A 14,985-nucleotide genomic window follows, 5' to 3' on the forward strand; every position below is an offset into this window, starting at 1 on the left:
TTGCCTCCTCCCACGCAGTCTGAGACGTTGCCTTTCAGCATCTTCCTGTATCGCTGCTGCCCAATATAGTACCCGTGCGGATTCGAACTGGCAACTTTCTGCTTGTTAGTCAAGCATTTCCCCGCTGCGCCATTAGGTGGTTTTTTCTAGTTCTACAATATCGTTTTAAAAGTGTGGTGACCAGAAATGTACGCAGTATTTCAAGTGTGGTTACAGCATAGATTTGTATAAGGGCATTACTATAGTGGCAGTTTTATTTTCAGTCCTTTTCCTAATGATCCCTAGCATGGAATTAGCTTTCTTTACTAATGGCACATAGGGAAATGACTTGTCTAGCAAGCATGAGGTTGCCGGTTCGAATCCCTGCTGGTTCCTATATCGGGCAGCAGTGATATAGGAAGATGCTGAAAGGCATCATCTCAAATTGTACGGGAGGAGGCAATGGTAAACCCCTCCTGAATTCTACCAAAGACAACCACAGGGCTCTGTGGTCACCAGGAGTTCACCCCGACTTGAGTATAGTACACTTTACCTTTTCCAGCTACAGCACACTGGACCATGATTTTCAGTGAGCTGTCCACCACAACCCTAATAACATATTTACTGGTCAGTCACTGCCAGTTTAGACCCCATCAGCATATACTTGAACTTTGGATTTTTTGCCCCAATGTGCGTAACTTTACACTTACTTTCATTGAACTGCATTTGCCATTTTAAAACCCATTTACTCAGGTATGAGAGATATTTCTGGAGTTCTTCACACTCTTTTTGTTTTTACCACCCTGAATAATTTGTTATTATCAGCAAACCTGGCCACCTCACTACTCATCCCTAATTCCGGATCATTTATGAACATGTTAAAAATCTTGTAAAAAGCCAATACAGATTATTGAGACCCCACTTTGCACATCATTCCACTGAAAAAATTGTCCATTTACTCCTACTTTCTGGTCTTTGACCAGTTACCAGTCCGTAATAGCGTTGGCCATCTTATGCGGCCATCTTATGCCATGACTGCTAAGTTTGCTTAGGTGTCTTTGGTGCGGGACTTTGTGAAAAATGTTTTGAAAGTCCAAGTATACAATATCTATCGGATCACCACTATCTATATGCTCAAAGCAGTCTAAGGTTAATGAGACAAGATTTACCTTTGCAGAAGCTGTGTTGGTTTGTCCTCAACAAGGCTTGCTCTTCTTTAATTTATCTTTAATAATGCTTTCTGTCAGCTTATCTGGAACAGACATTACATTAACCAGCCTGTAGTTATCTGGGTCCCTTTCTGAAAATTGGAGTTACATTGGCCATTTTCCAGTCCATAGATACAGGGGATGATTTTAGGGACAAGTCACATATTTTTGTTGAGACCCACAATTTCACATTTTAGATTTCACATCTTTAAGAACTTTCTGGTGGATATCATCTGGACCTGGCTGTTTTATTTCTTATTTCTTGATAAGACCTAGAACCTCAACTCTCATTGCCTTTATTTGCTTCAGTTCTTCAGATCCCCTTCTTGAAAAGGCCATTTCAGGCACAGGTATCTGCCTTGTCTCTTTGGTAGTGAAAACAAATTAGAAGTATTTTCTGCAATCTCCTAATCTTCCTTTTGAGTGATTGATTGATTAACTGCCGTCAAGTCAGTGTTGACTCTTGGCACTTAATGTAATCAATAACATCCTCCTTAAGCATACTGTTAACTTCCTTGTAATCCAGCAATCCAACTGCATCTCTGTTTGATTTCTTGCTTCTACTATATTAAGATTTTTTTAAATTGTTGGTTGTAATGTTTTTAGTCATATACTCCTCAAAGTCTTGAGGGGGGCATCTCTCAAAGTCTTGGGGGGGCATCTCTTATTGTCTGCTTGCATTTTGTTTGGCAGAGTTTATATCTCTTTTTGTTCTCTTCATTAGGGAAGGCTTCAATTTTCTGAAGGAAGCCTTCTTGCTTTTGCTGGCAGAATAACATAGCAATAAGACAGAAAAGTGTTCAAAGTTCATCAAGAGGTTTAGGCAACCACCCCCTCCTTATTTTACAACTCTTTAAACATGTTAATGGTATGGCAAGCAAGGTGCAAATCAGCGTGCTGAGTTTCCTTTACACAGCAGGAGGCAAAATCCTCTTTGGGGTGGGGGGAGAGCTATTCCCAATTTGTTTCTTTGTCTTGACAAAGAATGTCTGAAATCGCCATTTAAAATCAGTTGGGGTCCATGCGGCTGCAGGCCACTGGAGGGCGCATAAAGATGCAGCTTCACTCACATTCCTGCCATCAAGCCAGGAACAGACTCATTTCCTAGAGGCTTTTCAGAACACCCTGCAGCCTTAACAAAAAATGTATGCACTAAATGCTGAGCTAAAATTGTCAATGGAAGGGATTCCCATTTGTGTCTGGGGGTGATGAGAGCTGAAATCCAACAACATTTGAGGACCCAACGTTGGGAATCCCTCCTGTATAGTATCCCAGGCTTAGTTCTCACTGAGGGGCTAACCTTTGTCTGGGCCATACCACTTCCAACTGGCACAGGGGGCCTCAAATGACAGAAGGCTCCTCCATGTCAATAAATATCCCTGCATATAGAAAAGTATGCCATGGATAAGTCGAGGACATAAGCTTGCACACTGGCTTGCTAGTCCTATGCCGGAGGGTTTTGGTATTGGTATGGAAGAACTTTCTGTCTGTCAGCCCTGATCTGTAGTCCCAAAGTAGCACAGCAGTGGGCAAAGGTTTTAACACCTCAGCAAGACCCACTGGAGAACCCTCTGCTAAAAAACAAACCTGCCTCAGCTGGACATTGCTGACTTCTAGAAAAGGACAGGAAGATGGTCAGCAAACTACACATTTGGGGCAGTATTGCACATCGGATATGTGAAGGAAGTCATTTTATCTCAACTCCCATACAGAACCAATGAAGGAATAATTTTGCTTCTACTGTATGTCCCTTAGTATAGACACGACTGGATGCTACCACAAATGACTCTGTACATTTTTAAAGTTTAATGTTTTATAGTACTTTCTTAATTTATTTACAAAATAAAACTAAGAGGAGGCGGCTGCTTAACTTGCAAACACGAGATTAAAAAAGGAAATGCGGTAAAGGTTTCCGATTCAGCGGGCCAGTGGTCATTCTTAAAATGGCTCAGGACAGCTTTTATGTCCATGTTTTGGATTCTTGGTTTTTAGGTGACACCCCACTGGTTATAGGGGCTAGGTCTGCATGCTGGCTTAGACCCTGAGATGTAGCAAGTGGAATCCAGCAGCAGTGTCCACTCACAGCCTTATGGGAGAGAGACAGAAGCCTAGTAGCATGTTGCTAGGTCAAGGGGTACACCTGAAGCCGGAATGGTGGTGGTCTTCTGCCCGAAACCTTGGAGAGTTGCTACCAGTCAGAGAAGACAATTCTGAGCTAGATGAACCAATGGTCTGACTCTGTATACAGCAACTTCTTAGGGAGTTGGGGATTGCACATATAGTAACAGCTCTGATGAAGCCAAACAAACAACAGGCTGCCCTCCTGATCATGGTCCCCAAGCCTAGCAATTGTACTCTTTCTCCTGGCATTATAATCTCTGTGTTTTGTATTTTAGTATGTTTTATTGGTTTTAAACTTGGTTCAGTACACCACTTTAAGAGACAGGAAAATTTAGTTGTAAATATGTAAAATAAATAAGTTTAAAACTCTTAAAACACTGAAATTTCAGATCATACTGAGAGCTGGCAACCATAGTGGTGACTGGCTCACCCAAGGCAAGTAGACATGGGAGGTAGAAGAATGGTGGCTTCAGACCCCACTCATACGTAGGACAAGGCAGTGGGGCCTTCAGCATACTAACTCCCACTTCATCTAGGCTTATCCACATGCTACAGGTGGGCAACCATGGTTCACAAATAGGGTACCAATTGTTTCACTGATAAAGCAGAGTAAAGCTATAAGTAACTTTTTTGGTTGCTGCAAAATTCTCTTGGAGGGAAATGTTCGCTTTTAGATTATACAACAAAGGGCATTTCTGAAGGGTTCACCATTTTTATTTAGATCAAGGTCTGGGCCAAGATTGCTTTCATTACTAGCTGGTATGCAGGACCAGAATGTGAGAAGCACAGTTCTTACTACCATTCAGCATGTACAGAGTGCCTTTCCCCCACTTACTGACAGAGAGCATAGTTTCCAGCTTCCTGGTATAGCTGCTAAGCAGGCTTGAGGCCCCGAAGCCTTTCTTTGTAGAAGTTACACACTGCGAGTAAGGCACAGGTAGCAGTGAAGGCATTGTGAGGGGTCTCCATGTTGAAATAATAAAAGGAAGGTTACTGGTAGGTGAGGAAGTTAAATAAAAGGCTGGTTCCCAAGGTATCTGGCTACAGAACGTGTGTGCGCATGTACGTGCACGTGCGCAAAAGAACTACCTGATACCTTCTCTCCATTACACCACTCATGGCTTTGCATGCAAATAAAACATTCCACCTTGCCTTTAACACAAAAGGGTTTAAACTTTTGGCTTTTACTTAAATTAGATTATGGGTCAGAGGTTCCCTTGGCTGTCACTGGCTCCAGTCATATTTGGCACACTGTGCCCTCCATCAGTTGCATTTTAAAGTATGCACTGGAGTTAAAGCCCAGCAGGCAGATATTACTGCTTTAAAAGACAGGCAAAATTTAACTGTCCTAAATTTTCACGACACCACTCGTGCTACCATAGACCAGTCCAAAGTAGGGCCCTCAACGACTTCTTATTCTGCCTTTTTGCAGTCCCTCCTGTTCTTTGGCCCTGTGTGAGGTGTCTCTCTCCATCAAATCAGCCTTCCATTTCCTGCACAGAAACTGCACCAGTTGGCAGCATATTATGACCCACCTTTTATCCTGTCCCGTCCCACCCCAGGTGACAGAATGTTTGAACATTCTGAAACATCACAACTGTTCAGCCAATGCTTTCAAGGAGTCCAGAGATAAGACAACCCAGTTCTACCTCCTGTGTACCACGTCACCAAGATTGCATTGTGTTCTTTGAAAAGTGCTACAACTCTCTCACTGGCCCAAGCATTAGTGCTTTCAGCATTAATATGCTCTTTCCAGATGGTAGTTTCATACTTAGCTGAGTGGGTTATCAGAACTTGGAGGGGGGGGGCCATCAACCAAGCTAGAGTTGCTACCTTCTCTCTCCTTAGCAGGGTGCTTCTGTGTTATACTGCTGCACACCCCACAGGAACTCAACAGATGATGCTCTCTCCAACACTGTTGTCATGCCAAGGAAAGTTACAGCTGTTGGTCATGCCACTGGTAAATTGTTCTACAATATAAAGAAAAATAGGCCTATAAGTCAATTCAGTGCCCTCCTCTTTCAAACTGAACAGCTCTGGGCCTGGTATAAACCTTCTCCCTCCCCGCTTCGAGGTTTCAACAGACATAACCTATCTTGGAAGATAGAGAGCTGGTCTTGTGGTATGAAGCATGAATGGTCCCCTTTGCTAAACAGGGTCTGCTCTGGTTTGCATTTGAATGGGAGACATGTGAGCACTGTAAGATAGTCCCCTTAGGGGATAGGCCGCTCTGTGGCGAGCATCTACGTGCAGAAGCTTCCAAGTTCCCTTCCTGGCATCTCCAAGATAGGGCTGAGAAAGATTCCTGCCTGCAGCCTTGGAGAAGGTCTTCTTTAATTTATAAAGAAGCTGCTGCCAGTGTGTGTAGACAATACTGAACTAGATGGACCAATGGTCTGACTCGGAATGAGGCAGCTTCCTATGTAGGCACTGCCTTAGGAGGAAATGAAGCAACCACCGCACAATGACCCCTTGATCAATCCATAGGGTTTATATATCAATACCATTCTAAAGAACAAGTATGAGGTTTCATCAGTACCCGCCAAGTCTCCAGTTTCCCCCAGGTCCCAACCTGTTTTTTAATTTTAAAAAACCTTCCCTAATTTGTTTCACAGAGTTTGGGGTCACTGGAGAAACAAAGGCATTCCAGTTAAAGATGCATCAGTGTTCAAGAATACCGCACCACCTTGTGTGTGTGTGTCTGTTGTGTTCCAGCTATAAAAAGTAGTAGAAATCAGCATTGTGCACAGAGGTAAGGGGAAGTATCTGGTTCTGGGGTTTCGAGTGCTTGTAGGGAGTGGCTCTGTCATTGCTTTCATTGCTGTTAAGCTCACAGTAGGTTTGGCCAGAAATTAACCCATACAGGGCTCACCTCCCATAGATGTGCATTAGCCTAAAATATGCCTCCTTTGGAGCAGTTAGTGGTACAGTCAGATCAGAGTCCAAAGTAGTCTGATTCAGCACAGCCTGAGCACAGGAGATGGAAGATAGCCCATCTTTCTGGCTACGTTCCCTTGGCAGATGACATTTAGGCATGCTGTACTCTTGCTGTGACATAGCAGATTTGCAATAGTACTTTCATCGAGGGGCTACTCTCCAAAAGAAAATCCACAAGGGGAGATAAAATCCGTTATGGCTGAGTAAACCTTCTTTGTGCATTAGCCACTCTGCAGCCCACGAACTACTGCTGCTTCCTACAGAGCTGTGCTAGTCTTAGCTACAGGATGACTCACAGATATTGTCAGACGTCAGCTGAGAAGTGGCAGCAGATAGACTGCCTTGGAGAATGGTCTTACACATACTGTACAGCCATTTCATTCCATCCCCAGCTGGAAAAGGCTTCAAGCCAGATCTCAGAAGACACAAGTTTCCGCATGGAAGTATGTATACACTGTGAAAGAAATACCCAAGAGTTCATCAGAAGTGACATACAAACCACACACAAGTTTTATGAGGTTTTTGACACAGACTTCCATACAGTAAACTTCATCTTGTGACAGGGCCCTTGGTGGCTGGTGGTGCCCTCTCTTAGATAGTTGTGATTTTGCATTCATCCCCACCAAGCAGTAGAGCCTTCTAAAGGTGATAGTTAGGTAGCTCTACCGCTGCAGATTGGCAAGCGAGGGGAGAGACAATCACAAAAATCACATTAACAGGATGCAAGAAGATGCTGTGGAAAGGTAAGGAAAGAAAAATGATGCACCAGGCAAAGAACCAAAATGAAAAAACCTGACTAGGATGGGAGTACGGCTTAATTTAAGCTAGAACCTTTTTCATTGCTAAGGCTCAACCCTGGAACAAGTGAGCAAAGAGTGTGTCTGAGCATATGCGGAGTGCTTCTCTCACATTATGGAATAATCACAGTTTGTCTCCCACTCCAACTTCCAAGTGTGTCTGAGGCTAGGGAGCTGGACTTCTAAGTCAGAGCACACAAGGAGAGAAGAGCTGGTCTTGTGGTAGCAAGCATGACTTGTCCCCTTAGCTAAGCAGGGTCTGCCCTGGTTGCATATGAAAGGGAGACTAGAAGTGTGAACACTGTAAGATATTCCCTTCAGGGGATGGAGCCGCTCTGGGAAGAGCATCTAGGTTCCAAGTTGCCTCCCTGGCATCCCCAAGATAGGGCTGAGAGAGATTCCTGCCTGCAACCTTGGAGAAGCTGCTGCCAGTCTGTGCAGACAGTACTGAGCTAGATGAACCAATGAGTCTGACTCAGTATATGGCAGCTTCCTACGTTCCACAAATCCTGGCAATGGACAGGAGGGCAGGGGACTGCCCTTCAAGAGTGGCTTTTTCATGAGGCAAGGTTTGGCGGTCATCTCAGGTTATTATGGTGTCAGCAGGACAGCAAGAGACCCATCTTGGGACCAAGCTATTTGAGTCTAATCTGACCCATGCAATTTTTGCACTCATTGCGAAGCCTGCAAAAAGCACAAGGAGAGAAAGGCTGTTAAGAACCGTTCCTCCGCATTCAGTGCTTGCAAGAGGGCTGGCGCCCACCATGGTGCCTAGCCTCTGGTGCCACAGTGCCCTTGAGGAGGACAGTGTCTACAACCAACTCAAGACCTTTTTATTCGTTCAAGCGTTTAGGGGCTGCCAGGTTTCTCTGTTCGGCCATTTCCTCTGTTGTTTTTAAATTTTTATGAAGTTTTGTTGTATTTTGAAGTTTTATGAGGTTTTATTGTAAACTGCCTTAGGATGAGTTTTATGAAAGGCAGTATAGAAATTAAACTAGGAATGAATGAACCAACCCTACATCTAAAGTGTTTTTCATTGTCTTCGGTGAGGGTGGAAGAAGACTGCCTCCAAAATTGATTCTGACATATTAAACCCCTCCCTGCTGCCCTTACACTGTTACAAAAACATTTTGAGCCCAATTCGGTGGTTTCAACCAAAGCCCTCAGCCTGTGTCCAAATTCCAGAAGGAATCCAGCCCTATTAACAACTAGTTTTAGAAGGTTACAGGAGCCCCATGATTTGGTACAGTTGTGAGGAGGCAGGTAACAGGGCTTGTGGGTTTTGTTAAGGACCATCCCCCACACACACACACCCCATTTCCCCTACAATTCAAGCACTGTCCTGCCATTTTAAGAAGAAATCTAAAAAGCACTTAAGTTCAGCTTTGATGTTTGCAGCCAACTCCCCATTTCCTCCCTCCCTGTTTGGTTGGTATGAGCCTCAGTGTGGGGCTGGCTAGTGGTTCTTTCCCCATCCCATGTACCCCACTGGCCTGCGAGACATCCATATGGGTCTTGTTGGGGCCTGCTAGAGGCCAGACAATAGTCTCTCTGTCTCCAGTGCACACAGTCCATCACCTACATTCTTCTCTGCTGGACAACCCCACCCCCACTTTGGTCCTGCTCTTCATCTGGGAGAGGCTGGTCACCGTTGCTGTGTTGTTGCTGGGTGGAAGGGCAGCTCCCCAGACTGTCTCTGCGGATGGCTTAGCCAGTTGGCAGCTGGGCTGGGCTGCTGCCTGACTTTGCCTCCAATAACACCCCGCCCCCCCAAGCACCCGCTGCAGGAGAGAAAAGGGATTAGAGAGAGAAAGAAGATTTTTCTTGGGCGCACCCTTCCCCCACCAGCTGCAGCAACTCTGAACAGATGGTATGTCTGTACCCCTCTATGGACACCCAAGGTTTCATTCACAGCTGCCTGGGTGGCGGGTGGGGGGGAGACATTGGGGCCAGAAGGCACTTGGAGAAGACAGAGGAGTTGCAGGCACAAGGGAAAAGTGGGGGGGGCACAGAGAGAGACTCCACTAGGGAGTCTGTTTGGCAGTGAGGTCACTGACACGCCTACCCACACATACACACCATGGCTCACACTCCCACCCCCCCAAGACACGCATGCACACACATATGTACAAGAGCCATACAAGTGCCCCCACTCCCCAAACCCACCTCATATTGCCTGGGCTCTGTGCTTGTAACCCAGGTTCTTGGGGCATCGAGGCACGACAGGCAAAGACGGGTACTGGCCTAGAGCCCTTGGGCACTTGCCCGTCCCCCCCCACCCCAAACCATGCTACGGCTTGGAAAATCCACAGGACTGAATTTAAACCAAAATAAGGGAACTGTACAACGCCCACCCACCCCAAGGGGCAAGGTGAGTGAAGGGGCCGAGGAATGCCTTTCATTTCACCTGCACTCCCACGGGCTAGTTTTCACTGTGCCAGGTTGGGTGAGGAGCAAGGGGTTTTCGGAACAGGACAAGCAGTGCCTCGCCCCTTCCCTTTGGGAACTGACAGAGTCACAGGGCACTGAAGCTTCCTTTGTGAACATCACCCCGCGGCAGTTCCCGTGCCCCACATTGCCTGGCTCACAGTAATTGGTGTTGGTGTTTATGGGAAAGGAGAGCAAAGTCAAACTTTCTTAGGCCATGGCGCTCCTTAGGTTGCCCTGGCCGCGACCAGCATCTTGAAAGATCACAGGGCATGCTGGGAAAAGAATGTCTTGGCCACACTCTGCATCTTGTTCCTGCCATTGGTTCCTGCTGTCAAAAAGTCTGGGGTTTCTGTTCGGTCAAGCACTTCACCAGATGAAGAGGAGAGAAGCCATACCAGACGCACATTTGAATACGGGTGTCCATGGTCCTGGCGACCTCAGCTCTCAGCCCCCTCACTGCACAATGAGGGCTAACCCCCATCCTACTTCACATTGAACACCATGAGGGGCCTCTCCTCCCGTTTCTGCCAGGGGCTCTTCTTGTCTCCCTGGTCGTCAGTTCCTTCAGAGGGCTCGTTGCTGTCGTCCTCTGGGCTGGTCATGGAGTCGCGGCGCAGTTCGCTGTTGCTGTTGCTGCTGCGAGAGCTGTTGCCACGGCTGCGGCCGCGGCGAGGAATGGTGGCAGCGCGGTGGTCGGCGTTCTCATCCAACAGGGGCGTCAACGAGTTGTCCTCAGGAGAGCAAATGGCGGTGCGGCTCTCGCTGCTGCTCTGCTCCGTGTCGGCGTCGGCAAAGACCAACTTGGAGTAGGTGGGGGGCATAGCAGGGGCCAGGCGCTCCTCCTTCAGGCGCTTCGGTGGCTTGGCTTCATTGACGTCCACGCCCGAGTCCAGACTGGCATCGTTGCTCCGGCTCCTCTCGTTGCCCTGGAGATCGATATAAGAATGGCGGACTTGTGAGGACCGCCCATCCAGGGACACAAACCAGGCACGTGGGTGAGGCTTCACGCCCAGCTCCAGCAGCTTCTTCTCAGTCAGCGCCTGCAGCTCCCCGTTCAACTGGGCCATGGTGGATTCATTCAACAACACTGGGATGGTGACCGAGCCACTGACCGACTGGGCATGGGGGCCCCAACCCTTCCCCTCGGCCTCCTCTGCTTGGTGTTGCTGGAGCTGAAACTGAGGGTGCTGCAGCTGCTGTTGGAGGAGCTGCCGCTGCTGCTCCTGAGGGCCAAACTGGTGAGGAAGTCCCATGCCAGCCGCGTCCATGTCCGGCTGGTTCTCAGAACTCCCTGGTGGCTGGTCTGACGGCGCCAGGCGCATGTAGTGGGCCGGAATGACAAGAGTTGGCATGACGTTTCGGTACATGCTGTCTTTCATGTGGTCAATGGACCCGCAGAAGATTAACTGACTAGGCTGACTCAGCGAGGTGGGGCGGGCAAGGTGGTCTACGGACTGTGACATCATGAAGTCGGGGGGCTTGGGGTCTCCTTTGTGGCCCATGTAGTGGTCAAAGGGAGGCGGAAGAGGCGGTGGGGAGGGGGGCTCCTGCAGGTAAGCCTTGCTGTCATTACGGCCTTGCTTGCGCTGTGTCTCGGTGCTCTTGTCCTCCATGCGCTGGTGGGAATAGCTGCGCTTGTAGTCCTCCAGGAGTGGTGGCTCGAGTGCCCCAGGGACGTCCATGGAGCGGGCTGCCTTGAGCGAGTAGCCCTCGGGCACTCGAGGGTAGTCACCCTGAGGGCCCCCCCGCTGGCTCAAGGTGTCCCCTGTGGAGGCCTTGCTGGCATGGCGAGCCTTCTGGTTGGACACTTGCTTGAAGAACTCCTCGCGGGAGCTCTCAAACTCACGGGAGGAGGAGAAGGCCGACTTGAGGATGGGAGTGTGCACATCCGTGTCCCCGTTGGAGGAGGCCGTCTCCATGTGACTAGTGCAGATGAGGTTTATCTGGGACATGGAGGTGGCCTGGTCTTTCTTGGAGGCGTCCAGCGCCCCGGAGAGCTGAAGCTTTCTGTGCTGCTGGCGCGGCTTCAGGCAGAGTCTCCTGGAAAGGGGCAAACAAACAAACATGTTTCAGTTACCTAAGGTAATAGCAGCAGTGCTGCAGCCCAGTGGCAGCACACTCCTTGCAGGCAGAAGGCCCTAGGTTCCACCTACAGTTCAAGGATCCTGGCAGAGCTGGGAAATAGTCCCATCTGCCGGATGACTCTGGGAGCTGCTGCCAGTCAGAGTAGGCACTCCCGATCACGTTGGACCAATGGTGTGACTCAAGTGTAGGCCAGTCTTGTGTGTTAAATATGTTTGTTAAATAATATGCAAACGGGGATCTGCAACAAAATGTGGCAGTGTATCTCCAGTTCTGAACAGGATTGCTCTTGTTCAGGACTTGCTGTGGGAGGTCTCAAGGGGCACATCTGCCTGACCCTAAAACCCACCTCCAGGATACAATAGGATCTGAAGCAGGCTAGTTTCCTCTCTCCTGGGTGCTTTCCAGAATGTGGGAGGAAGTGATGTAAAATCCCACTGCTTTTACCCTAATGTTTTGAAGCTGCTGTCGGATTAGACACCACTTCCTCCCTCACGGAAGAAAGAGAAGGGGTGTGTGTGTGACTGACAGCTTCCCCTCGCCTCCTTTTCCTCAGTGAATTTGCGAACAGCCAGTTTTCTTGCCACTCTCTTCCCTTGACTAAGGGGCTTGCTGTCCACCACGCCTCCCCACTGCAGCCAGGGATGGGTGGGGAGGTGCCCCCTGGCCTTGGCAGTCACTTCCCCACAGCCGTGTCGCTGGGAGGATACCACCAAAACCTGCCCCCTGTTTGCGCAGGACACAGGATCACAAGTTGTGAAAGAGCACTGGGCTCTTGCGCGCACACACACACACACACACACACACACACACACACGGTGAAAAATAGCCTGCCTCTGTGCAAGCCACACTTCTATAACTGCAATCCTATGCACTCTTATTTGGGAGGAAGCCCACAGAACTGTATCATTTATTTCTGAGTAAATCCAGCAAGCCTGCAAACTGTTCTCAAAACTTTTTTTTGTAAATGTTACTTTTTTGTAATGCACATACAACTCTTTAAACCTGAAACGTTAAGATAAGATCCCAATACAGGCTGTGGCTGTGTGAATGGCACCTTACTGTTTCCATATGCTGTGTCAAAACCCAGATTGCATGAATGTACACCAACCCTATAAGTTGTGAAGCAATTTTAAGTTACCATCTGGAAAGCACCCCAGTTTCTTGCCCTCTGATATTCTGAAGATACTGGAAGACCCCCCAAGTTCCTGTCGGATGTTTTTTTAAAAAATGTCTGACAGACTTATATCCCACCTTTCCAGGTCTTTGAAGTGACCTACAAATATACTCGGGCAGACTTGCGCTTGTAGGTCTTCCACCTAAAACAGACTCCCACCCTTCCCTTGATGTCCTGGCTGACTTGGCAGCAGTGCAAATTCTCACAGGAGGGAGCCTGATGGAACTTCCCTCTCCACATACCAATACTGCCGGCAGTTCTGGCTGTCTCTGCCTTCTGAGCACCGGCCCCCTCAAACCAAATCCAGAAGGGAAGCAGATAATTTCTTTTAACTTACTAATGAATATATTTGTGCATGCCTAAGCCCCCCACCCCCTGCCCCCAACGCAACCTGAGTATGAAGAAACTTGTTTTTGGATGGCCTTGTTTTGCTTCCAAACTGCTAGGCAGGGGACCACCCAAATTTAGTACTGGAGGGAATGATACTATGCAATGATATACACTTCACAGATATGCAACTGGCATCCTGGAGATCCCAGCATAATCCTCTGGCCAAACCCTCATTAAGCACCTCAGCTGCTGCTGCTGCTTTCTCCCAAGCTGACATGGGCAAAGGGCTCTTCATTAAGCCCCTCCAACTCAGCGTGAATAGGAACGTATGCCTGGCGGGAGTCCTCCCCTCATATACCTTGGCTGCTCACTCCCATGGGTGAACCACAGAGAAGCAAATGGAATGGAAGTGAGCAACTGAGGTGCATAGGAGGCATCCTCTGCCAAAGCTACACTGCTCCAACTCATGCAAAAGAGAAGAGGGTAACCCTTTGCTGGCATCTCAGCTCATGCAGGAATGAGTCAACGGGTGGATCCAGAATGAATGGTTCTGAAGCCCTTGCTCAACTCAATAGAAGGCCCATTAAAAATCCATTGCTGGTTGGGGATATGCATTCCGTTTCAGAGTTCCAGTCCTGAAAGCTGTCAATGATGGACCAGGAGAGGGATCTTCGGGTCAAGGTGGACAGCTTGTTGAAAGGGTCGACTCAATGTGAAGCAGATGTGGAAAAGGCCAATTCCATGCTTGGAATCGTTAGGAAGGGGATTGAAAATAAAGCTGCTGCTATTATAATGCCCTTATGCAAAACTATGGTGCAGCCACATTTGGAGTACTGCGTGCAGTTCTACTCACTGTTCAGTTCTGCTCACTATCTTCAGAAGGACATTGCAGAACTGGAAACGGTGCAGAAGAGGGCAACCAAGATGATAAGAGGCCTAGAGCACCTTCTTTATGAGGCAAGGCTACAACACCTGGGGCTTTTTAGTTTAGAAAAAAAGACAACTGAGGGGAGACATAATAGAGGTCTATAAAATCATGCATGGTGTGGAGAAGGCTGAGAGAGAGAAATTTGTTTCCCTCTTTCATAATACTAGAACTAAGGGTCATCCCATGAAATTCTTTGCCAAGAAATTTAGGACCCAAAAGAGGAAGTACTTTTTCATACAATGCAATTACAATTAACTTATGGAATTCTCTGCCAAAAGATGTGGTGACAGCCAACAGCCTGGATGGCTTTAAGAGGGGTTTAGATAAATTCATGGAGGACAGGTCTATCAATGGCTACTAGTCTGGTGGCTATAGGCCACCTCCAGCCTCAGAGGCAAGATGCTTCTAAATACCAGTTGCAGGGGAGTAGCAGTAGGACATGCCCTCACCTCTTGCCTGTGGGTTTCTCAGAGGCATTCAGTGGACCACTGTGTGAAGCAGGATGCTGGACTAGAAGGGCCTTGGGCCTGATCCAGCAGGGCTGTTCTTAGGTTCCTCTCGCCTCTTGATTGTTTCCCACCCTCATCTGTTGCCTACCTTCAAAGAGTACCAAATCAAGATGTTGGGCAGTGTGGTCCAGTATTCAGGGTTTGGGAAAGTATTTTGTGCCCTACTCCTCATACGGTGATGGGATCTCCATGTGCTGGAGGTTTTCAGCTAGAGGCTGCATGGCTACCTGTCAGGGATGCTTTATCCATTTCCTGCATTGAGCAGGTTGGATGAGAAGACCCCGAGGTCCCTTCTAACTTGAACATGCTAGGATTTCCCTCCAGGTGAATAATGCTCATGATCCTTGGGACGTTTTACAGCATAGGGTGTGGTTTTCTTACAGGAGTCATGAGGCACTCATCTGCTCCCCGAGGTGCATCTGGTGGTCCAGATTGCAAGGTCCAATCAGAAGGAGTGGCAGGATTAAGTGGACAATCCTGCCTTTGG

The 14,985-nt window shown here is 48.0% G+C and overlaps 1 protein-coding gene across 9 annotated transcripts in view; it reads right to left on the reverse strand.

The window, feature by feature from the left end:
- Positions 1 to 2,970: 2,970 nt before the first annotated feature.
- Positions 2,971 to 14,985, reverse strand: part of FAM171A2 (family with sequence similarity 171 member A2) — a 56,038-nt gene continuing 44,023 nt past the window's right edge. For all 9 annotated transcript variants that reach the window (XM_053265856.1, XM_053265858.1, XM_053265855.1 and 6 more), the window contains one exon: positions 2,971 to 11,512. In XM_053265856.1, coding sequence (XP_053121831.1) covers positions 9,955 to 11,512 — 1,558 coding nt within the window. In that variant the 3' untranslated portion in view covers positions 2,971 to 9,954. The remainder of the gene's footprint in view (positions 11,513 to 14,985) is intronic.

Source organism: Hemicordylus capensis, chromosome 6 (assembly GCF_027244095.1).
Source record: "Hemicordylus capensis ecotype Gifberg chromosome 6, rHemCap1.1.pri, whole genome shotgun sequence".
In the NCBI taxonomy this organism is placed as follows: domain Eukaryota; kingdom Metazoa; phylum Chordata; class Lepidosauria; order Squamata; family Cordylidae; genus Hemicordylus; species Hemicordylus capensis.